The sequence below is a fragment of the Siniperca chuatsi genome, linkage group LG3, assembly GCF_020085105.1.
Source record: "Siniperca chuatsi isolate FFG_IHB_CAS linkage group LG3, ASM2008510v1, whole genome shotgun sequence".
NCBI classification, from domain to species: Eukaryota; Metazoa; Chordata; class Actinopteri; order Centrarchiformes; family Sinipercidae; genus Siniperca; species Siniperca chuatsi.
This window is the reverse complement of record NC_058044.1, coordinates 16,905,848-16,928,730: the sequence shown is the minus strand read 5'-3', so window position 1 is coordinate 16,928,730 and position 22,883 is coordinate 16,905,848. Positions and strand designations below refer to the sequence as shown.

General features: G+C 39.8%; 2 protein-coding genes across 4 annotated transcripts; both read left to right on the top strand.

Annotated features, from left to right (window-relative positions):
• Positions 1-181: 181 nt before the first annotated feature.
• Positions 182-7,797, top strand: LOC122873635 (recombining binding protein suppressor of hairless-like). The gene is made up of 11 exons (XM_044190619.1): positions 182-321; positions 1,174-1,212; positions 1,366-1,461; positions 1,591-1,756; positions 2,174-2,348; positions 2,542-2,679; positions 2,947-3,059; positions 3,242-3,382; positions 4,486-4,641; positions 4,801-4,904; positions 4,987-7,797. Exons 1-11 carry the CDS (start codon positions 302-304, stop codon positions 5,327-5,329), a joined length of 1,491 nt encoding a protein of 496 aa, XP_044046554.1. The 5' UTR covers positions 182-301; the 3' UTR covers positions 5,330-7,797.
• Positions 7,798-8,682: 885 nt separating this feature from the next.
• stim2a (tromal interaction molecule 2a) lies at positions 8,683-20,092 on the top strand. Of its 3 annotated transcripts, none has more exons than XM_044190884.1 (12): positions 8,683-9,545; positions 12,649-12,779; positions 14,041-14,152; positions 14,243-14,354; positions 14,491-14,606; positions 14,973-15,150; positions 15,244-15,421; positions 15,607-15,768; positions 15,963-16,063; positions 16,153-16,406; positions 17,501-17,687; positions 17,853-20,092. In XM_044190884.1, exons 1-12 carry the CDS (start codon positions 9,422-9,424, stop codon positions 19,369-19,371), a joined length of 3,174 nt encoding a protein of 1,057 aa, XP_044046819.1. In that variant the 5' UTR covers positions 8,683-9,421; the 3' UTR covers positions 19,372-20,092. The 3 variants fall into 3 exon arrangements, with proteins under 3 accessions (XP_044046819.1, XP_044046820.1, XP_044046818.1); XM_044190885.1 differs by lacking the exon at positions 8,683-9,545 and adding an exon at positions 10,066-10,255 and having other exon boundaries at positions 16,243-16,406; XM_044190883.1 differs by lacking the exon at positions 8,683-9,545 and adding an exon at positions 10,066-10,255.
• The last annotated feature ends 2,791 nt before the right edge of the window (positions 20,093-22,883 follow it).

The window sequence follows — 22,883 nt, the reverse complement described above, 5'->3', positions numbered from 1 at the left end:
GGTTCCTTGTGAGGAAAAAAAGCAAGATGTGAGAGTTCCTCCGCATCTCGCGATAAAATTGGTCCATTGTAATTCATGTCTATTGTGAGAGTTTTTCCGTTCTCGCGCGACTTTGTAACTTTCCCACGCCTGTTGTTTTGGCGTCTGCCCTATGTCGGTCGCCACTCCCTCCCCCTCTTCTCACCCATTTGCCCCGTCACACCGCCCCTCTTTCTGGTTCTTCTGTTGTGCCGTTGGCTTTGGTGAGAGGGATGGGGGAGGGATCTCGCGATTTTTTTCTGGGGGGAGACTTATTTGGAAGATGGCGCCCGTTGTTACGGGGTAAGTGCTGAAATTCACAGCATAAGGTTATTAAAAATAAGTTTTGTTTGTTGTGGTAAACCGTTGTCAGTTTATAGTGTTTTTGAGTGATGTTTTTGGGTGTTATTGTTGCCTTGGCCTCAGTAAGCTTACCCCACACAGTGCTACTTTGTGGCTTGATGTGGGGGTCAGTTGTGCAAAACTATTCTTCGTAGTATCGCCTGGTTTCCCTGCCATTTGTAATTGTCGCAGGATATCGACATACTATTTCAGAAACTTTTTGTCAGTCAGCAGTTTTGCATTTTGGCTTAACTACTGCTTCTGTGTCTGTTTAATTTCAGTTTCAACAAGTTGAGCACAGTAACAATGTAATACCTTTACAAACTAACGTTACTCAGACTGCAACATTGTTAACGTACATTAACGTCATAGCAGCAAGTAGTTGTATTGGAGTATTGCTAGATTAGTTAAGCATCATCCTAAGCATACATGTATATGTTTAATTTAATTTTCCTCTCATCAAAACGTAGCTCAAAAAGAGAATGATAGTGTCACTGAACCATTGCACTGTTAAACTCTCCGTCTGCATTATTACATTATTGTCTACTGTACAGTAGCTCCATCCCAAGTCTAAAAACAGCCTAGAAACAGAGGCTAAACCTCAAACTATGGTCTTACACGTTTATCTATCTTCTTAACATAGAATGATAGTAGAAGCGCCCCTGCATTACGGATGTCACTGACATTGTGCACTTTGCCACACCGTTTTTTCACCCACTTTCAGTCAAGCTTGTTGTTTTTGTCTCTAATACATTACCCCAGCACTATAAACCACATGTAAACACCTTGCACCAAAATGTTTTTGTTTTGCAGGAAGTTTGGTGAGCGTCCACAGCCTCAGCGTTTGACAAGGTAGGTAGAAACGTAGGCAACCCTTCACAGTGCAAACAACTCAAAACTTTAAAATCAGTGCAGTGTAAATAAAAAACAACTTGAATAAAGTAGATGTGAGAACAATCTGTACTGTGCTGTCGAAGTGTTAACGCGTGTTTCAACCCATTTCAGGGAGGCTATGAGGAATTACTTGAAGGGTAAAGATGATCAAACAGTGCTCATACTACATGCGAAAGTTGCACAAAAGTCATATGGCAATGAAAAAAGGTTTGTGTGGGACAGTTAAAAGCTGCACAATTTGAATGTGTGTGTGTGTTTGATGGAGAAACCTCTTCAGTTCAAAATAGATGCATTGGAAGTCCTGTATGTTTTTTGACTTCTACTTGTGTCACTTAGGTTTTTCTGCCCTCCACCATGTGTGTATCTGATGGGCAGTGGCTGGCAGAAGAAGTTAGAGAACATGGAGAAGGAGGGCTGCACAGAGCAGGAGGCCCAGCCGTGTGCATTCATTGGGATAGGCAACAGTGAACAGGAGATGCAGCAACTCAATCTCGAGGGGAAGGTGGGAACGCATTTATAATAACACAGTACTGCAGGAGTTTTAATTATATTTCCATGTGATGGTGTTGGTAGTCTTCACTGTCCACATACTCTTCCCATACTTCACTCATTCTAACAATAATCAAGGTACTTGTACTTTATTTTTCACTGCTGATAAACCATGCAAAGTAACCACAGCATGAAATGTACAGTGCAATTTGCAAATGTGCAGTTTGACCATATTCTCTTAATTGTTGCTGTAAAACCCTGTTAACTATGTCCGCACTGTAGCTAATAATTCTTGCATGTCCTTGTGTTTTCTTATTGCACTAATGCCACTAGTGAACTTGTTCTCAGAATGGGGAAGAGAGGGAAGTGAAAGGGATACACACACACACTCATACAAAATCCCCTAATCTGTATCTTTTTCCTGCGTTAGCACTTCTGCACAGCTAAGACACTGTATATCAGTGACTCGGATAAAAGGAAACACTTCATGCTGTCTGTGAAGATGTTGTATGGGAACAGCGCCAACATAGGAGTCTTCCTCAGTAAGAGGATCAAGGTCATCTCCAAGCCCTCTAAGAAGAAACAGTCCTTGAAAAATGCAGATTGTGAGTTGCAGGATGTGTCAACACACACACACACATAAACACTAGCTCATGTAAGGACAGATGTATGGTTTCACACTGACATTTAATTTTAATGTGAAAAAGAAGTGTTTCCCTTTGACAGCAGAAACACTGATCTCTCTTCCTTTATCCTCTTTCTCTCTTACTCACTCTTTCTATTTTTCTCTCTCCCCAGTGTGTATCGCTTCAGGGACTAAAGTGGCGTTGTTTAACCGCCTGCGTTCCCAGACAGTTAGCACCAGGTATCTTCACGTGGAGGGGGGGAACTTTTATGCCAGCTCCCAACAGTGGGGTGCCTTCTATATCCACCTGTGTAAGTCACACGTTGTCTTCATCTGTGTTTCTTGTTTTTTTCTTTTCCCCCCATATTATTTTATCCCTTGTGCCCATTTCCTTAGTTTCAGTTTTTATTGATGTTAAACACCATAACTGCATAAAAGCAGAAACACACACATTTTAATGGTGTTGTTATCTTTCATGTGTTTGTTGACTATTTCAGTGATCGGGAGCACCTATTTAAAGGTAGAGAGGGAGGTATAGACATTTACATTATTTTTGTGTTCTGTGTCATTTTGTTTAGTGGACGATGATGAGTCTGAAGGAGAGGAGTTTGCTGTGAGAGATGGCTATATTCATTATGGCCAGACGGTCAAATTGGTCTGTTCTGTTACTGGCATGGCCCTGCCCAGACTGGTATGCATGTGTCTATGTCAGTTCATATGTCAGTTGTCTATTGTTTGCGAGAAAGTGAGCAGTCGTACCACTAGTGTACTTGAATGTGTTTGTAATTGTGCAGATGTGTTTGTGTTAACTTGCAAATGTTCGTTATTTGTTTCTTTGTATTTATGATGGGTGTGTTTGCCTCAATTCTTCAGGTCATTCGCAAAGTGGACAAGCAGACTGCATTAATGGATGCAGATGACCCAGTGTCCCAGCTTCACAAGTGTTGCTTCTATCTGAAAGATACAGACAGAATGTATCTGTGTCTCTCACAGGAGAGGATCATCCAGTTCCAGGTGCACAGTCTCTCACACATACACACACACACACGCGCGGGTTTGAGTAGTGTTTAATTCTGTTTTTTGAATCTGGTTCTTATAAAATCTCAGTTCCAGTTTTTTTTTTGTGATAAACACATTAGAAAGTTTTGTTCCGGATGTATATCTCCCCATTCTGTATTATTGTATTGTATTGTATTCCCATTTTAAAGACAATTTCAGTGATAATCTCAATGCTACTTACCATAGAAACATGGGGCTCTTCCGGATAATGTTATGTTGTGGCCATCAGTTTTAATTATTTCAACTTTGTTTCTGAAAAATCAAGTTTTGTCCGTCCGTTTTGCATGATGGACGGCTCTAAATACAGTATCCATAAAACTCGGCCGCTGTTGCTATGGAGAAGAAGCCTGCCAGAGGCGCAAATCAGAGCTGTAATAAATTCTAAACATTTTGTCATTGCAGTTTGCAACAAAACACGGCATCATAGTTGTCAAAATCATTCAAAATGTACCCAGAATTCAAACATATTGGTTTAAGCTGCAGATTGCATTATTATGCTGCTGCTTATCAGTTTTCTCAACAGTATAATCTGAAGCTTCCACCTGCTGTTAGTGGTGTACATAACACATTTTTAAGTCTGGTGATTGGATGATTTTTGTCAAAATGCACCTTTGGAGTTGAAGTTAACTTCTTCGTTTTTACGTACACAAGCCTGTACTTTCAACTTTTTATCCAGATATTTTCTAACCCAGTTGTTAATCTTTTGTACTGTTTCATGCTGATCCAAGCCAGAGTAAGTGATCAAACTATGAGTCACCTAACATTGTCTATTGTGAAAATGAATAGGATTTTTACTTCTGTAACCAGTAGCGGATGTGAGAGCTCCTCCCAGTTTGCAACTCTGTTAAGAAAATTCTATTTAAAGTCCACAAGACTCAGCACATGCAAAAAAGGCAAATTTTATGATCTGAAATGTGGCTCACTTTTTTATATCTAAGACCAATCTCTGTCCCTTTCATTGGCAAGCTCCTACCCCGACACTATGGTGTGATTTCCTCCTTGTTAGATATAAAAATGGAAAGTGAAATTTATTTCTATGTTAATGGGTTTTTTTCCAGGCCACACAGTGCTCCAAAGAAACTAACAAGGAGATTGTTAACGATGGGGCTTCCTGGACTATCATTAGCACTGACAAGGCAGAGTACACATTTTTTGAGGGTATGGGCCCCGTCCACACACCAGTCACACCTGTCCCTGTGGTGGAAAGTCTGCAGGTACGCACACAGCCTTTTCTGTTGAAAATATGCTCGTTATGGTTTTTATTAGCAAACATGAGTGCCATTCTGGTTACCAACTACTTCCTCTTTTAGTTTTTACTCTGCTTGTAGGGACGTTTAAAGACATAAAACCTTTTTTTGTATGTCTGTGTCAAGTTAAATGGTGGAGGAGATGTGGCAATGTTGGAGCTGACAGGACAGAACTTCACCCCTAACCTCAGAGTGTGGTTCGGAGATGTGGAGGCTGACACCATGTACAGGTGAGCGTTTATATCTGAGTGTGCACATTAGTGTGTAATGGCTCAAATGCTCAAACCTTGTTTCATCCGTCTGTCCCCTTAGATGTGGAGAGAGCGTCCTGTGTGTGGTGCCGGACATTTCTGCCTTCAGGGAGGGCTGGCGCTGGGTGAGACAGCCAGTTCAGGTCCCTGTCACGCTGGTCCGCAATGATGGAATCATCTACGCCACCGCCCTCACCTTCACCTACACCCCTGAACCAGGGCCCCGACCCCACTGCAGTGCTGCTGGTGCCATTCTGCGGTCACATAGCACCTCTTCGTCATCACCAGCATCTTCATCTTCACCTTCATCCTTGTTGGGCGGGCTCGGGGACGGCCATGGGGCTTATAACAGTAGTGACTCAGGCATGTCGTCAGGGACGTCAACCATGTCGGTGCTGTCATAGTAATACTTACTCTGTGTGTGTGTTGTTGTTTTTGTATGTGTGCTTTGAATGACTGAGTGAGAAAATGTGCGCATGTACTTTCCAAAGAGGCTCATGGACCTGTGAAGAATTGCACACAGACTCGGAAACTCTTCATCAGAGAGCAATTGTGATCATCAGGAATGCTGAAGAGAGTTTGAAAACAAAGAACAAAAAATACTTGGGATGACTGAATCATCTCTTTAGCTCCCTCTTGTGGTTTGTTGTGGACATGTAAAAAGCACCACTTAAAAGGACCTTGATATCCAAGACTTTCACCTAAAAGAAGATGAATCTGAACTGTACAAGAACGATTTTGTTTTATATGCCTGTGGGTTTGGAAGCTACGTTTTCACTATGCTCTCTTTCTACCGAAGTCATGTTTTTACTGAAAAACTTGTTGATTTATCTGCTGTGTGCAAGGGAAAAATTTGTTGTAAGACTAACATAGTTTTTACGGACCAAGGAATATTATTATACTATTTTATTCATATTATATTTTATAAGCTTTTGCCGAGGTACATTTTGACAGGTTTTGTATGATACTGCTTAGTAAGTTCACTTTTGTTACCAAATAGAATTCGTCATGTTGTTAACTCCTATTTGAGTTTTATCTCAGTGGGGTGGTCAAAGTGGAAATGGCTTGTAGTATGTCTCTTCATATTCTGACTGCAGCTCCTCTGCTTTTCTCCTCTTTCTTTAATCTTCACTGGTGCGTTTAGGAACTAGATCGCCAAATTCATAAATACTTAACAGTCATTTCAGCAGTTTCAATTTTCCTACATGCTGTATAACTATGAAAAAAGATGATCAGGCTAAAGTTTTTTAGGAGACTCATCAGACAATTAAGACATGTGCATATCTGCTTGCAGTTTTTTACTTAGCTGCCTTCGATCTTCTAGGTCACTGGGCTTGACTGATCAGTCCCATAATACTTTTTATATCAACGATGACATTTTTGATTAGTGTAGTGTATGTATGTGATAATATTAAATACACCATCAGTGTATTCTGCGAGACCAAGACCTGTGTTTTCTAATCAGTATGCTGTTTTTGTACCAGAGTGCTTAAACTCAAATCTAAACATAATCACTCCCTCTTTTACCATAGCTATGTATGTACACAGCAGTGCTGCTTATTTCACAGTAGTGAAGCCTGTACACAAAATTACAGTACTAAGTTTATGTAAATTACTACTAAGTCAAGGAACAAAGAAGGAAAGTCAAAACTAATATCCGTCTGCTCAAAAAGATTTCATTCCGCGCACATGGCACAGTCGTTTTGGAGGGGCCTCAAGTTTTGAGTTTGTGCTTTTGTGATGGAGGAAGAGCTGTACCATCGTCTCTGCTGTGTAGCTTGTAGCACTGTCCTCACAGTCCACCTGAGCTCAGCAATGTCACGTTGGGATTGGGCCTTGTTGAATCAGCTGTGGTTGTGCTTTGGGTCTTATACGATGAGGTGATGATTTGTACAGATTCAAGCTCCTACCTTGTTCAGCAGGTTGAATATAAAAATGGATATTTAAATTGACTCACTAAACTGTCAGGAATGACATTATGTCATTCAGGTTATGTTGCCTTAAAAACCACTACTAACAGCATCATGTCTTGCTTAAAATTCCTCACAAAGTATCCTGACTTGCATCATGCTTTTTGTATCATACTGTATATCACGTTTCAAGATTGAGTTTCAAGTAAATGTGGTGGGTTGGCCAGCTTATTGCCAGTTGGATGTTTTCATGACAATGATGTGAATTACTTAATTTCTTGCATATGTTTTTTCAACATGCCTAAAAAGTAGATCTATGGTTGTATAGCAAAGTATTTACATCATAACAATCCTGCAACACCATCTGAACATTCTTTCTCTCCATTCTCCATCATTTTCTTTTCATGCTGTCAGTATACAATAGTCTTGATTAGATTCATTTTTTATATCACAACAGTTTGTTAAAGGATGTACTTTTAGTATTCCAACAACATTGTAGTCGTCAGGATCTTCAGAGGTGGAGGGATGTGGCATTTTTGGTCATTAGCACACCTGATAAAATCTTTGCTCATTGGATCCCCAATCTACCTTGTTAGTTTCTTCTTCGTGTCTGCATTCTCAAATGTGCCTTACTTAGTCACCATGTACCACACAATATCTACAAGGCCAGGTGTGATGTAAGTTAGTACTGTCATAAGGTCGACTGTGAGCTAGCATGCTAAATCAACCTCATCATATCATCATACTGGCAGGTTTATGATCATTTTCACTGCTCTCGTGTTTTATGGAATAAGTGTCTGTACTCTCATGTCCAGCCTTTTGTTTCTCACTGCTCTTTCCCTATATGATGATATCCCTTCGTCTTTTCAGTCTGGCATATTACTCTGTAAGTAACTCAATCTGCCAAGGTTCTTCAGTGAAGGTCATGAATAAAAACAAGTTGAAGCTGAATGTCACCCGTATAAGTGTTTTGGTGGCTGCTTGTTTCGTATTTAAGATGTATATATTTTTTTCTTTTGCTGTTGCATTCTTCCCTTCTCTTCCTTTCTCTGTCTCATCACCATAATCAATGAGCAGAGTAGAAGCTGTAGGACTATGGTTAGATGCAATCATGTAAAATGCACATGTACTGCAAACTCACTCAGATCCTTGGATTCTTGCCACTTGGGCATGCTCCACAGGGTAGAGGTCAAATCTGACCCACTATTTTTAAACTCTGAGCTGAATCGCTGGAATGAAACGTGACACTTTGTTACTGTTAAAGTGTGTGTGTGCATGTGTAGTCCTGTGGTCTGTTTGTGTCCCTCTTGACGTTTCTACTAATAATTTTAGTTTGAGGAGGTATACTCTGTCTGAGCGTTTTTGTGTGTTGAAGAAATCCCAAGCCATATATAGACATCAAACCCCATAAACAGGTGAACAAACATTTACTAAGTCCCTTTGCATAGCTTGAACAAGGATACAACTGTCAGACCCAGACAGCCTGGCCATGACCTTACATGTTACACACTATTCCTGGCATGATAGTCTTGATCTCAAGCAATACTTCCCATAGCGAGATCTAATGGACTTCCACCTAAACCAGGATTAGTAAAGCCATAAAACCAGAAAGGATTGTAAAATCATCTAGTAGGAATGACTGTTGTGTTGATTTCACGCATCGATATTATGCATTAGAAGCAGTTGCTCAGTTCTGTTACAAATGATAGACTAAGCCTATCCAAAAACGTCATATCGAGGTCACTGGATCAACGCTATAGCAAACTGGAACGTTTGACCTCTGCGCTAAGTTGGGGGAATGGGTTAGGAAACGTAATAAAGTGCTGGACGCCCTGTTCCTAGAGAGAGAGAGAGAGAGAAGGGGGAGAGGCGGTCACAATTCCGAGTAAGAACGTCAGATCTCGGCGTTTGTGTTGGGAAAGGGGTGACAGACGAGAGAACAGAGCAGTGGACAAGTACGATTAGCAGGCTTATAAAAAGAGCAGAAGCCGACACAAAACAATCTCCAAGTGGACACGAGGAACAGAGAAGCAGTCTGCATCTTTAGCAGGATTATGGGCCTATGTTGTCTTCCCATTTAAACATCATCTGACCTAAAAGGGGTGTTTTTTATGCGCCCTTAAAATCGTTTCCTGAGATCTGCTGTGTGTGGGGTTTTAACACTGGATTTTAAAAATGATGGATGAGCCTCAGGACTTTTTATCCTAAGTTTTTATTACCCAGTATGGATTTATAATACCATTATCTGTCATTTTGCCGGAATACCATTCCCCACTTTTGGAGTATTTTACGCACAGCCCTCTTGTGTTTGGATGACTCTGCAAATCATTACTGCAAACTTTCTAAAGTGTGTTGTTGTGCTCTTTCATACATTTCTGTTATCCAGCTTGCCTCCTTTCTCAAGTGAATCATCAGTATCACGTCTCGCTTCTGGCTTTACCCGTAATAGCAACACAGATCGCTTGACACTTCTTGCAGACTGACACTGGTGCCTCCTGAACTGGGGTCGGTACTGTTTATGTTCTCTCGCCATCTGTTTTAAATAATTTTCACAACTCTGGACGACAATATTATCTACCATCTGAAATGCTGCCTCTGTACCCTCTGTTCCTCCTCGTTTTCCCCGCTGCGCTCTTTGTGGCCGCGCAAGGCTCCGGGGACCTCCAGGGGTTCACCTTCCCCGGTAGGAGCGTAGGTTTCGACCCAACAGGTAGGCTATGTGCTGATTGCTGAATGATGCGTCCAGCCAACAAAGGACAGTCTAAATCAAACAGGAAAGCTGTACATCACTTCTCACCCTTATGCTTGACAAAGTCTTTGCATCGTATTCAAATCTGTCCTGTCATCGCCAATAGTGCGCCAATTATTAGGAGCAGGACATCAGTCTCGTTTACACATTGCCGCTGCTGAGAATAACATGGCATTTGTTATGCGTCTGTTTTGAAATTTGCTTTCCAAATAATTTTTTCATGATTTGTGGTTGATTTTTGTTCTAACTCATTAACATTTTGCATTCTATTTTTCATCTCTTGTTTGCAAAACGTGCGGCGACTGGTATTCAATTCCGAAAGGTTTTTGAAAGTGTTATTTATTTCTGTATTTATTTGACTTGACAGAATTACCTTGTTTTTAAGCCAATTTAGTCAATTTTGATGACACTGAGAGAGAGAGAGAGAGAGAACAGCTCACATTATCAGAACACTTCTTGGTAATATTTTGTTTTGGAGTCTTTGTGAATCTTGCATATGCTGCCAAAAAGACATATAGGAAACAAGAACCTGTTCTTTCTCATCTTGCATGACTTTGTCAAAGGGTTTTATCTTGATATTGTGAGTAGTTGTTCTAGCTGCTTTGTGTTCCAGTCCCATGTGCCCTGGACTCCAACAGCTTCAGTTCACCTGTGGAAAGGGTTAAACTCAGGTCATATGTCCATTAAAACACACGCGCACTCACGGTCGTGTTTCCATAAATTTCGGGGACATTACATTGACTTACATTCATTCCCTGGAGACTTACCCTTACCATAACCACTACTCCCCTAAAACTAACCCTAACCCTTACCCTAACATTAACCTGAACCTAAGCGTCTCTAACCTTAAACCAAGTCTTCACCCTAAAATCTAATGATTTATGTTATGGGGACTTGCATTTTGTCCTCATAAGGAAGGCAAGTCCCCACAATGTGACTGTGTAAACAGATTAATGTCCCTACAACATTAGTAATTCCCACCCACACACACACACACACTGTTCAAAGGGCCTTTGCATACACCATTAATATTTGATAGCTCATCCAGCTGAGAAGTGTCCTCACTGTTGAGAAATGCAAGTTTCATCAACAACCAGGGGACCAATGTCTTTGCTTGGCACAGTGGTACATCTCCTGGCTGGGGGAGAGAGCAGACGAACATGGGTCTCTCAAAGGTCTCAATATTTAAGGATACTACAAAAAATGTAATTATTAATTGCCATGCCAATAATTATCTTGAAAAGAACAGTTCACATCTGTCATACTATCCAATGCATACATCAATCAAGGAAAACAATCATTTTAAGCCATTTCATCCCCTGATGTTCTATTTCAGTTGTTCTTCTACATTTTTATTTTATTGAACATCAACTTCTGAGGCCAATGTTTTTGCAAAAATGTTCTGAAGTTAATGTCAGAAATAAGAATTCACTTTTTTTCCCTGAAGCCACTTTTTCCCATGGCTTTATTTATCCTTACATTGTGGATGGGGAGCGGCTAATGTTACTGGAGCTTGCTTTGATAGTGGGCTTTACTAGCAGATCTTTCACCCCCTGAGTTCCTTCAGCTCCTTGGAGCACCCTTGGGTCACAGAGATAAAAATGGGCTCTGACTCAGTACGACAGATGACAGAAAGCTGTGCGTCATCTTCTCATATATTTTATTAGTGTTCCTGTATTAAGCCTGGAACACACAGTACGATATAAAGCCTAATTACAACAGTTGTTTTGTCCACAATGACCAATTTTCCAGAGAGTCCTCACTGGCATGTGACCAAGTACATTTGGCACACATTGTCTTGTAGTGCGCTGGAGTTAGGGATTGAGCCTCAAACTTGTTGGTCAAACCAGTCGAAGCTCTCACAGTTGTAACAAACATGTTTTAGTTTTATGACCGTAATCTGGACCATTCTTGATGGGATTCTGTAGCTTGAGCTGAGTGACAGAAGTGCAGTGTGAAAACAGTGTGTCTGTCTATAAGTGTTTGTCATTGGCAATATGTGTTGCCAGTTCACAGTTGGTGAAAACTGTAATGTAAAGGTATGCCTTAGTACTTGTCAATCTCTTAATTCAGTGGCATCTGCCTCCTATAATGAATTCTTCAAATAAAAAACATTAGAAGTACATGAGAGCTCTGGTGCAGACTGACTGGACATTGGGCTCTGATATGATGCAAATCTTGGGGAAAAAAGGTTAAAACTGTAACACTTTCCTGGATAATGGTGGTAAAAAATGATTTGAATGATTGATGAAAAGACAGGTCAAATGTCACGTATTACATTATTTCTGTTACAAATATTGTATAACAACAAATGGCTTGAGGTTCAGGAGTGCATTCTTGACCTTGGAAATGTCCATAGTAGCTACTAAATGCATCTTGAGGTGAGATTGTTTTGTCATCAAATGGAGTATACTGATTATGCAGTTAGTTTATTGTCCATATTTGCCTAATACATTATATGTAGATAGACATGGTTGTATTTTCATTGTTATTTTAAAAAATATTTTTGGAGCCATTTTAAGCTGTATTGACAGAGACAGACAGAAAACACAGGGAGAGGGAGAGAGGGGGATGTCATGCAACAAATTCCCCTGTCCAGAATCAAATTTGGGACATTGAAATATTATACTGCACAAGTCTTAACCACTAAGCAAGCTGGATGCCCTGTATAATTCATTATGATACACATGCAATTAATAATTGCTGGCCCAAACATATTTGTATTTTTAAGAGAAATCATGGCCATTGACATGTTTTGATTTTTTTGTTGAAATGTTGACATTTTGGACAGACAAATAGAGGAGACTTCTCTGATGTACAGTAAAAGAGAAGAATGAATAAGTAAATGAATGGAATGATACATTGTGCATTCCCTGTATAAGCCAAAAATAATTAGAATCTCTCAGTACTGAGACAATTAGATGATCTCTGCTTATATCTGCTCTAACATACAAAAGAAAGTGCTTGATCTATATAATCGATTGAGCTAGATTAATGAATAAATGAAAGGTACTCCATGGATAAATTGAGTGAAATAATGACATTGCCTTCCTGACCCATGTAGACCCCTGCATGGTGGTATCTCCACCATGTATGAGCGAGGCGGATCGCTACAGCCTGGAGGCCCTGCGGAGCATCCATCAGATGATGGACGATGACCAAGATGGAGGGATTGAGGTGGAGGAGAGTGTGGAGGTACAAAACTCACTCTTGTTGTTTGTTTACCCCATTTTCTAAACCATGTTTGAATCCTTGAGTGTGTATGTTCTTGCATGCAAGAGACAGACTGGGTAAAGCAGTACAACAACAGGTGTCCTGGCTGGTGGTAGAGTCAAATGCTACTTCAAGGATAGCAACAGTATAACTTTGCTTTTGGCTCAGTGACAAAATTGGTTTGCACTAATAGAATACTGTAACACTGGTGACCTTCAGTCACACTTAAGAGTATAACTCTGCTTAATTTTTCCATGACTCCAGCTTCCCTTATTCTTCAGCCAGTTTGTTATCCTTGTCACAAACAAGTTGAAGAGATACACTGATATTTCAAGTTTATCAAACTTCACTTTGTATTTGTTAATTGCATGATTTTTTCCCCATCAAAGTAAAAATATATAACCATGAAAAAAATGAATAAATATTAATGGTAAATTCCTAAATATTACAAAATTATTTTCCAAAGCAAGGTTTGAAACATTTATCTGTTGCTTTTTTGCAGACCTATGATTTATTACACCTCCAAAGCATAGTCTACAAAAGCATTTTGTTAATGAGTCAAATACAAAACACGTTTTTCATTTTTCACTTGTTTAGCCATGTAAACAAGTGATCAGTGCTTCAACTCTGCATATGGCTCTTTATGTGTGTGTAAAGGTATATGTACTGCATGTAAAAGCGTGTTTGTGTAATAAATAATATCCAGAGTGAATAAGTATTTTGTCCAAGGAGCATGTGTCTCTAGTCATATGTGACATTGGTAGTAAATCCAGAATTCTAGAATTCCTTTGCCTTCCAGAATGCAGTTCAGGGATACAGTATCCAGGGGCTCAGGTTGCGGTTGCCATAGAGATGTCAGGGGTGGGGCCCGGGCTCATCAGAACATAGCTACAAGATTCCTCTAGTCATCATATGAAGCCCCCGTTTACAGCCAAGGACACATTCCAAGACAGCACTAGCATAAACACACACACACACACACACACACATTCACGCAATCACTGAAGTTTGCAATACACATGCATGCTTCTGCATGCATTCTCAATAAAAACAGTCTCAAAACACCCACTCCTAGATTGAAATCCAAGTAGCCTATATAACAAATTGCAACACCCACTCATTTTATTTTGGACAGAGAGGTTGAGAATTTGTGCTCAGCTAATGTTATGTGCTTGTGACCCCTAACCTTGCTCTTTAAGTCTTTATTTTCACTTCCTCCTTGTGTCCCTCTCTGTCTTTGCAGTTCATCATTGAAGACATGAAGCAGCAGCAGACCAACAAACACAGCAATCTGCACAGAGAAGACCAGCACATAACAATTGAGGAGCTCTGGAGGGGCTGGAAGTCGTCTGAAGGTGTGTGTGTGTTTGTGCTCAAAGTTGTCCAGCTCTACTTTGTCTCACTTTTTGTCTCACTTTGTCTTCTTTCCTTGTCTCACTTCTCAGTACATAATTGGACTCAAGATGAGGTGCTTCGCTGGCTGAAAGACTTTGTTGAGTTGCCACAGTATGAGAGGAACTTTAAAGACTTTAAGGTCAATGGAAACACACTTCCCAGGTAAGAATATCCAACGATGATGCTATAGTCAACCAAGACTAACTCTCTTGTGTGTTGTTGTGTGAGTTACTGTAAAAGTCAGTTGTTGTTAAGAGTCATATCAACACGCTGAACTGAATGTGACATCTGTGTGCAGGATTGCAGCGAATGAACCTTCATTCCTGAGTGGCCACCTAAGAGTTCAGGACCAGAGAGACAAACAGAAGCTCAACATCAAAGCTCTGGATGTCGTTCTGTTTGGACCGCCTACACGTAAGAACAAGTCCTCAGACTCTTCCCTCTCCCTACTCTTACGTCTCTTTAATGTATCTGTTGGCTATCTGCCTAGTTGCTTGTTTAGTTTGCATACCAACCAATGCTCCCAGTTTCCCCAGATTTTTCTGGTATTTGAAGGACAACCACTGATATGCTCCCATTGTCTTGTTTATCCAAGAAAGCTCCTGTGTGGGTGGGTGTGCTGAAGCTAAAAAGTTTTGTCAATGGAAATATGCAAGGTGTTTGTGTTTTTGGCTTGTTCCATGTTGTAAACTTTGTGTCATTAAAATTACTCTTTACTATCCCATCATCCATGATGCATTTATGATCCATTTATAATCATGACCTTCCATTCCACCATAGGTCCCCCTCATAACTACATGAAGGACCTGCTGCTAATTGTATCGGTGGTGATGGGAGTTGGAGGCTGCTGGTTTGCCCAGGCCCAGAACAAAGCCAGTAAAGTCCACATAGGCAAGATGATGAAAGATTTGGAAAGTCTGCAGAGTGCTGAACAGAGCCTCATAGATCTGCAAGAACAGTGAGTATTCAGTATTCACCGAGTCTCTCACTTACTGTACATTGAATTTACTTTGTTTTGTTTGATTGCACTAAAAACATTTCACTTTCTAAGACTGGAGCGAGCCCAGGAAGAAAAACGTAATGTTGCGGAGGAAAAACAGAACCTTGAGGAGAAGATGAGGGATGAGATCATGGGGGCGCAGGAGGAGGCTTACCGCCTGCATGAGCTGAGGCAGGGAGCTGTCAGTGAGCTCAGCCGCCTCCGATATGCAGAGGAAGAGCTGGAGCAGGTAGACACACCACAAACCATACAACTAGAGGTCACAACTTTGCAAATGCTGCGCTAGATGCTCCTCACCCTTGCTATACTTTGGAGCTTAAAGGATTTAAAGGAAAGGATTTAAGCTTTACTTGCAGTTTTCAACAAAACTTCTACATACTGATCTCTAACATTAGACTGATGCCATCCCCTTAGGTCCTTGGAGCACTGAAGCAGGCAGAGATGGACATGCATGCTAGCTGGACTGCCTCAGAGGCCCTCCAGCAGTGGCTGCAGCTGACACATGAGGTAGAGGTCCAGTACTACAATGTCAAGAAGCAGAGTGCAGTACTACAACTTGCCTCTGCCAAGGAAGAGGTAATGCATGAAAAAGGGAGACACATGAAAAAGTATTGCTATTTAGAGTGACTGAACTGGATATGTAAGCAAGTAATTGCAAAAAATGTAAAACGAATGTTTAGACACAGGGTTATTAATGTAGCAAATTTTTCTAATGTCTAACAAATTACCTACGTACCTATCAACTGACCTTCACCTATACTTCCTTGCAGGCAGAGAAGATTAAGAAGAAGAGGAGCTCTGTGCTGGGTACTCTCCATGTCGCCCATAGCTCCTCTCTAGACCAAGTTGACCACAAGATCCTGGAGGCAAAGTGAGTCACAAAATTACCTGTGCAAGTCTTGTTTGTGTCTGTCACAGTAAATGTGGAATATGTCACAAAGGTCTTTGTATCTCCCAAAGAAATTCCTTGTCTGAAGTAACAGCCTGCTTACGGGAGCGCCTCCATCGCTGGCAGCAAATTGAGCGCCTCTGTGGCTTCCCCATCATTAGGAATCCTGGCCTAGCGAACCTCACTGCTCAGCTCTACTCAGACTCAGTTGCCCTTGGGTTGCCCCGAGTGCCCCAGCCATCTTGTTCATGCCACAGCTCCGTTCATGGATCCATAGAAGATCTGTTAGAAGAGTCTGCTTCTCCAGTCTTACCACAGATGCCAGGTAAGTAACAGGAATGATGAGTTTTTGATTCTTTATTTGGAATCCCAATAGTGTCTACAAAGTGTTTAATCAGGTTCCGATCTGGTGACTATGGAGACCATGGCATGTGATTTGCATAATTTTCATACTCAACCCATTCAGTCACGCCTCATGTCCTGTATGGAAATATCTGCAATTGTTGTGTTTCTCTACTCATCACATGTTTTTCTTATATTTTTTCTTCAATCTGTATGTATATGCTGTGTAAATCCAAGGCATATGGTCTCAGTTAACACAAAGCTGTAAATTCATTCATTCAAATCTGAATCATGTTTTCAAAATCAACATCTGTTGAACATTGGAATGCTGTGGTTGTGGTATATGCAGCTAAGAATCCTCTCTACATGGGTCAGATAAAACTCGATCTGTTTTGAAGTCTCAAACATTGCAAATGTCACAATAAATTGAAAACAGAAATGTGAGGGACAGTCTCAGGTACCCCTTACTTTTGGTGTTCTTTTCCATTTGTGACACTACCATAACCAATATGGTAATGCAGAGTATACACAGCTACACACTATCTAACAACCTGCTCCAGTATCATAAAAGTCTAGTCACACCAGCATCTGAAATGGCAAAATTCCATGGTGAAATAAGTTAATGGTACACATACGTCTTTAAAAAAAAACTGTGTGAACTTTATGTTTCTGTTAGCAACTGAGCTAACTGAAACTTAGCTCAGAGAGCTTCTTTTCCTTCTTTAGCAACTCTTTACAGAGTACAGAAACAGTACAGAGAAAATAGAAAGAAGCTTGAAAAGCTATTGTGACTGAATAGTGCTAGCATGTTCCCTGCTGGCTAGCATTTCGGTGATTAACTTGCCAGCTACAGTAGTTTGCCAACAAGCACTGCGAGTAGTCCCTACGTCAACAAGCTTCTAGAACCACATATTTAGCGAGGACGCGCAGACAAATTTTGTTGTGCCAGTTTTTGGTGTTACCAGGCCTTTAAGGTCTAAAACTAGGGCTACATATTCATTACTACTACTACACCACTGTCTGTTATGTATGGGTTGATCAGTTTTGCTGATTGGTTCATCTTTGGCCTTCCTCCAGTTCCACCACTGAAGCGCTCTCCTCGAACAAGGGGATCCACCATATGCCGGTCACGTCGTCCCGGAACCGTCACTCAGCCACCAGTCGCCATGATCTCCCCAGACCCCGACCTTCTCATCCCCATCCGAGCCCCATACCCTTGCTTTGATGAGGAAGAGGGTCTCTTCCTGAAAACTCTGAAGAAACAGTATGTCTCCCTGTCCACAACTTTTAGAAGCCAATTTGTTTTTACACACTGCTCATACTAAACCACTTCAGCAACACCTGTGTTGATACAGTCATTCATTCCTTGATTCCTTCCTTCTTTGTCCCTTCCTTCCCTTATTCTTCCTTTCCTTTCTCTCATTAATAGAGACTCCCAAGAGATGTTTTCAGACACAGAATATATGACTTCACCTCCTCTCAGCAAAATGTTCCCTAGTCCCACTGTTGATGCTTCCTCTCAAAAGCTCTATCATGATGAAACTGAGGTACTTTCAGACAGCTCCATTACAAAGCCTTTGAGTAAAGAAGTAGAAGCTGTTGTTGAATCTCCAGTTCGCAAAATGTCTATACAAGAGCATGAAACTTCTGTAGATGTTTCCTGCAGGAAGCTGGCAAAAGACAAAGTGTTGGATAATTCTTTGGAAACCCCTTCTTTGATGATGTCCAAAGAAGAGTCTTTGATAGAGGCTACATCAAGGAAGATATCCAGAGACAGGAGTGAAGTTCCCATGAATGTTTCAGTTAGAAAGGGGCTTTCCAATGAGTTGGATGCAGAATTTCCAGCCAGGAGAGTAGAGAGAGATACAATAGGGGATTTGATGGACACTGCTTCAAGGAATGTATACAGAGAACGAAGTGATTTACCTCTGGATGTGAGAAAGATTCTTTGGAATGAATTAGAAGCAACAACAGATGTGGCACCTAGGAAGCTATCAAGAGATATGATGGGGGCTTCAATGGACAGTCCCTCAAGAAAGATGACACGAGATGATGTTGAGCGTCCGTTTGACTCAGTATCCAGAAGGATTACAAGAGATTCAATGGGAATGTCCCTAGACACAGGTTCTAGAAAGCTTCCATGGAATAAAGGGGAATGCCAGCTTGATTCCTCTGTGAGGGCATTAGCAATGGACAAAATGGTTGAGATCACTAGAACACCATCAAGAAAGATATCTAGAGATGAGCTGGAGTATTGTACAGATACTGCTTCCATAAAGATGCTACCCAGAGAGAAATTTGAAGCACTTATGGATACTTCGTCCTCTACAGAGAAGCAAGAGTTCGGTTTAGAACTATCAACAAGTAGGAGGATACTGAGAGATGAACTTGAGATGTCTGCTGGTTCTCTCCGAAGGAGAATACCAAGAATGCCAAGAGATGACAATGACAGTTCCACAGACACTCCCACAGGAAAAATCTCCTGGGACAGAGTTGGTGTTCCAATGGAAATACCCAAACAATCAATACTGAGGGAGGAGTTGGAAGTATCTGAATCAAGTTCATCTCCAGGTCAAATTGGACAGCCAGACCTTATGGTAACCTCCCAGGTGCCATGGAAGTCGTCATCAGATGTTTTCACTGCTGGCCCATTGAGCCAGCTTGTTTATGATGGAATCCTTGAGAAGTCCTGCAACTCCATGGCTTTGACCCCAACCAGCCTCTCTGTCTCAACACCCAACCTGCCCCAGAGCAGGCTGATAGCGGTGGAGCCACCATTGCCACCACCAAGGATTGCCTTACAATCTCCTGCATCAGCCCGTGAGAGTGGAGATGACAGGCACAAGGATAAGGAAAAGAGCAAGAAATCGTTAAAGCTCAAAAATCTTTTTAAAAAGAAACATGAGTCAACTCCAGAGAAGCTTCAAAGTGGTCTTCAGAAACTCTGACAATGAGCTTAGAATGTTTTCTTTTTGTTTTTACATTTTATTAAACCAAAAAAGGGAGTTTGACCTCATTGAACATATCTTTTAGTGAAAAGTTTTTGAAAGCATAATCTTACCTAAAACTGGACATTTTCAGAGCCAGTGGTGTCCAGAATAACAAAATGAATGTAGTAATGAGTAAGAGAAACAAATAATATATTGATGTTTCCATTCTCTGACTTTGATACTAAAAGTAATGGCATAATCACTATAAATGTATGATGTCTAATGTTGACTGTAAAAAAAAATGGCAATACAATACAGTACATTTGGACCCATAAGTCAGTTGCATATGTAAGGACATCAATATGACTCTCAGTGGAGAGTATGATGAGTTTTTACATAGCTTATTTTATATATGAAGCTGATTTATTTTCTGTTAGTAAGTCTTATGTAGACATATGGTTGATACCATATATTATTTTAGATGCAGATTTTTTGGAGTCTTTGCCTATGGTTAAAGGATTAGACGATATTTAAACTGACGATGTTCTTCTGCATAACAGAGGCAATGCTTGAATTCAATTTAAACCTCCAGTGAAGACATTTACTAGAGAAAATTATTGTGTTCTATTCTGAGAGACATTTTGTTTAATTTAGTGTTGTCTCAATCACTCCCCATCCCAATTTGAGTCGCATGATAATGAGTATGAAACAGAGTCTGATTAAAGGCCCTGAAAACCTATGTTGTCAATAAGCTTCTTACTATAAATAATGGGGTGCTATATGAACACACAATTTTCAGCCAGCAATAGAACAGTCTTGATTATATGATTCACATGTACATACATCTGTATTTGTGTGTTTCTCTGTGGTCTTCTCACTGGCTTGATTTGGTGGGGCTCAGTTGGAAAAACGTGATATCATGTATTTCCATGCACCAATCAGGATTTTGCAATATTTCAATCAGAATCTGATGATGGGGGGGGGGGGTCGATCATCATATTATCAAGCCACACCTACACAGTCCTGATGAAGCAAATTAGCTGAGTTCAGACTCTTGATAAATAATAGCTAAAGATGCATGTTTTTCTTAACTTTACATTTGAGTGTTGCTTATTGAGTCTTGACTATTTATTGTTACTCAGGATTGAATATGAATTTGAAACCAAGTTTTCAGGAGCCTTAAATATGTTTGACAGCTAGATAGGTCTGCACTAGGAAAATATAGCCCGCAGCAAAGAATAATTCATTTTATAACAAAAAAAATCCTTTTAATGCTTTCATATCATATTTTTAATAGATTGTCCAATAACGTTTTGTATATATTTATAGAAAGAGGTGTGTCAGTGTGGATCTGTTGTAGAAGGAGGCTTTGGAAAAAGTTTACACAGCCTCTTTTATCTCCAGAATGATCAAAAGTTCAAATGCCATTTCCAATCAACATCAGCACTTTTAAGGTGTGGTTCATCTGCAAAATGTTGCTGAAATAGACACAAAATAAATTGTTCCCTGATGCACATGCTGTCATAGTTGAACATATTGGCTGCTTTTAATTTATTTTGTGCACGCTACCATTCACTCGTGGGTACCTCAGTCACAGCATTGTGGTAGTGTTTTCATTGCAGTGGGGCATTTTTGACAATTGGTGTACCAGGAACAAACATAGCCCACAGGTTTGGAAATGGGTCAGCCTTAACAAAGCCAAGACTGACTAATTTAAAAAAGGATCTCAGGACAACCCAGGTTTTATTAAAAATGTTCTGCTTTGATTTGCCAAATGCCCATTAACAGTTTGCTTGCAAGCTGTTTATTTCATTTTTTTTTCGAAATGTGTCCATTTAAATGCATATTTTGAATGCTTGAATTGTTCATGCAGGATTTATGTTTCTTTTATTGTTTACAGGCATAAAGTCAGTACCTTAAGTAGCTTATTTGAATTCAGATGATTCAGAAATATAGATTTTAAATTGCTTATTGGAATAAGTTTTTTCATTAATTTCTTTCAGTTTCAGTGTTAAGTGTAAGGAATATATGAATAAAATATTTTCCCTTGTTTCAAACAAGGACAAGCACTGAATTGTAAAATTCAGAGGTCATAGGCTGTTGTTATCTGATAGTTTATTAACAACTGATAATAGAGGAAATAAACAAGGTGATGAAATTAGGAAATATTGGGCATTGTTCTACAATAAAGAACATTGCCAGCACGTAAATTATTTAAATCCTTTGTGAAAGAAATGTGAAATGTTAAATTGCATCTTAAAAAATGAACATAGTCCCAATGGATTATGAATAGTCCCATGTTAGCAGTTAGCCAAATGACTGACAGAACATTTGAGAATTCTTAGAAAGGACAAATATGGTTTTAAAGGTTCTTCAGTGCTAGAATCTCTGGTGTCAGGTCTTTTGTGATAAACCAGCTGCACACAGTACATTTACAAAAATGCTGACCCAATGATGGTTTCCTTAAATTATTGAATACTGGATTAATTATGGGGAAAAAAACATATTTAAGATTTTGCAAAATCAACATTTACTATACTGATATAGGGAGTAAATGAGGATTGCAATATAGGTCCCTGCTTTCTGACTGAAGTGATCAAAGTGAAGTGATCAAAAATCAAGGAGAGGAAGGAGGAGAGAACAGTTAAGGCTGGAGTGAACATCATTATCCAACATGCAACATGCACAACGTGACATAGACTGGAGTCACTGGAGTCTGGGTCAGGTATGTAGTGTGGATTAGATCTTTAAGATATATTTAGTTTTTCTTTCTTTGCTTTTTTCCTGCTGTAAGCAAAATGCTTTAAAATGTTTTCCATTCTCTAATACAGTATATTGGATATCATATGTATATTAGTTCCAAAATTCAAAGTTCCTCAAAAAGAAAAAAAAGGTTAACATAAATAATATAATGTTGGTTAACATAAATTATATAAATGATCTTCATCCTCCACTCCAATAGTTTAAAAACGTTTTGGCTTGTGGCTCCTTAAAATGAAGCAATGTCTACTTGTGACCCTTCGTCACAGATTATAGCCTTAGTCTGGACAACAGTTATGAAAGTTAAGTTGTTTTTACAACGTAAAGGAATAAATGTATCCACTATTTCAATAGAAAAAAACAAAAAGGATTTTAAAAGTCATGAGAATTGACTTAATTTTGTGTAGGAGAAATATGTTTTCATCCGTATTGCTTCAATTATCTTGAGACCCCTCAGATTTATGTTGGGACCCCTCCAGGGTTTCTGACCTGTGTTTGATAATATTCCACCAATCGGTGAAATGTGGAACGTTTTTCCCTGCAAGAGCCTGTTTTTTGAGTTCTCAAATGAACAATTATCCCAAAATTGACTATGCACTAAACATTGATATAGTAAATATTGGGTGCTCTTTAAAATAGACCCACAACCCAGACGTAATTAATTTTTGCAATATTTACATTAATTTTACACTAGTGGTTATTTTTCTCTGGATTTAACTTCACCTGCAGTATACAGTACATTTTCAAATACAATACAATGTACTTTGCAA

What these genes read in the sequence shown, in the direction of transcription:
- LOC122873635 (XM_044190619.1), top strand. Translation starts at nt 302, where the DNA reads ATGGCGCCCGTTGTTACGGG. An exon ending in AGAGGATCATCCAGTTCCAG is followed by an intron (nt 3,383 to 4,485) that starts GTGCACAGTCTC and finishes GTTTTTTTCCAG; the next exon opens with GCCACACAGTGCTCCAAAGA. An exon ending in CTGTGGTGGAAAGTCTGCAG is followed by an intron (nt 4,642 to 4,800) that starts GTACGCACACAG and finishes GTCTGTGTCAAG; the next exon opens with TTAAATGGTGGAGGAGATGT.
- stim2a (XM_044190883.1), top strand. Translation starts at nt 10,081, where the DNA reads ATGCTGCCAAAAAGACATATAGGAAACAAGAACCTGTTCTTTCTCATC. An exon ending in GTGGAAAGGGTTAAACTCAG is followed by an intron (nt 10,256 to 12,648) that starts GTCATATGTCCA and finishes TGACCCATGTAG; the next exon opens with ACCCCTGCATGGTGGTATCT. An exon ending in CTCATAGATCTGCAAGAACA is followed by an intron (nt 15,151 to 15,243) that starts GTGAGTATTCAG and finishes TCACTTTCTAAG; the next exon opens with ACTGGAGCGAGCCCAGGAAG.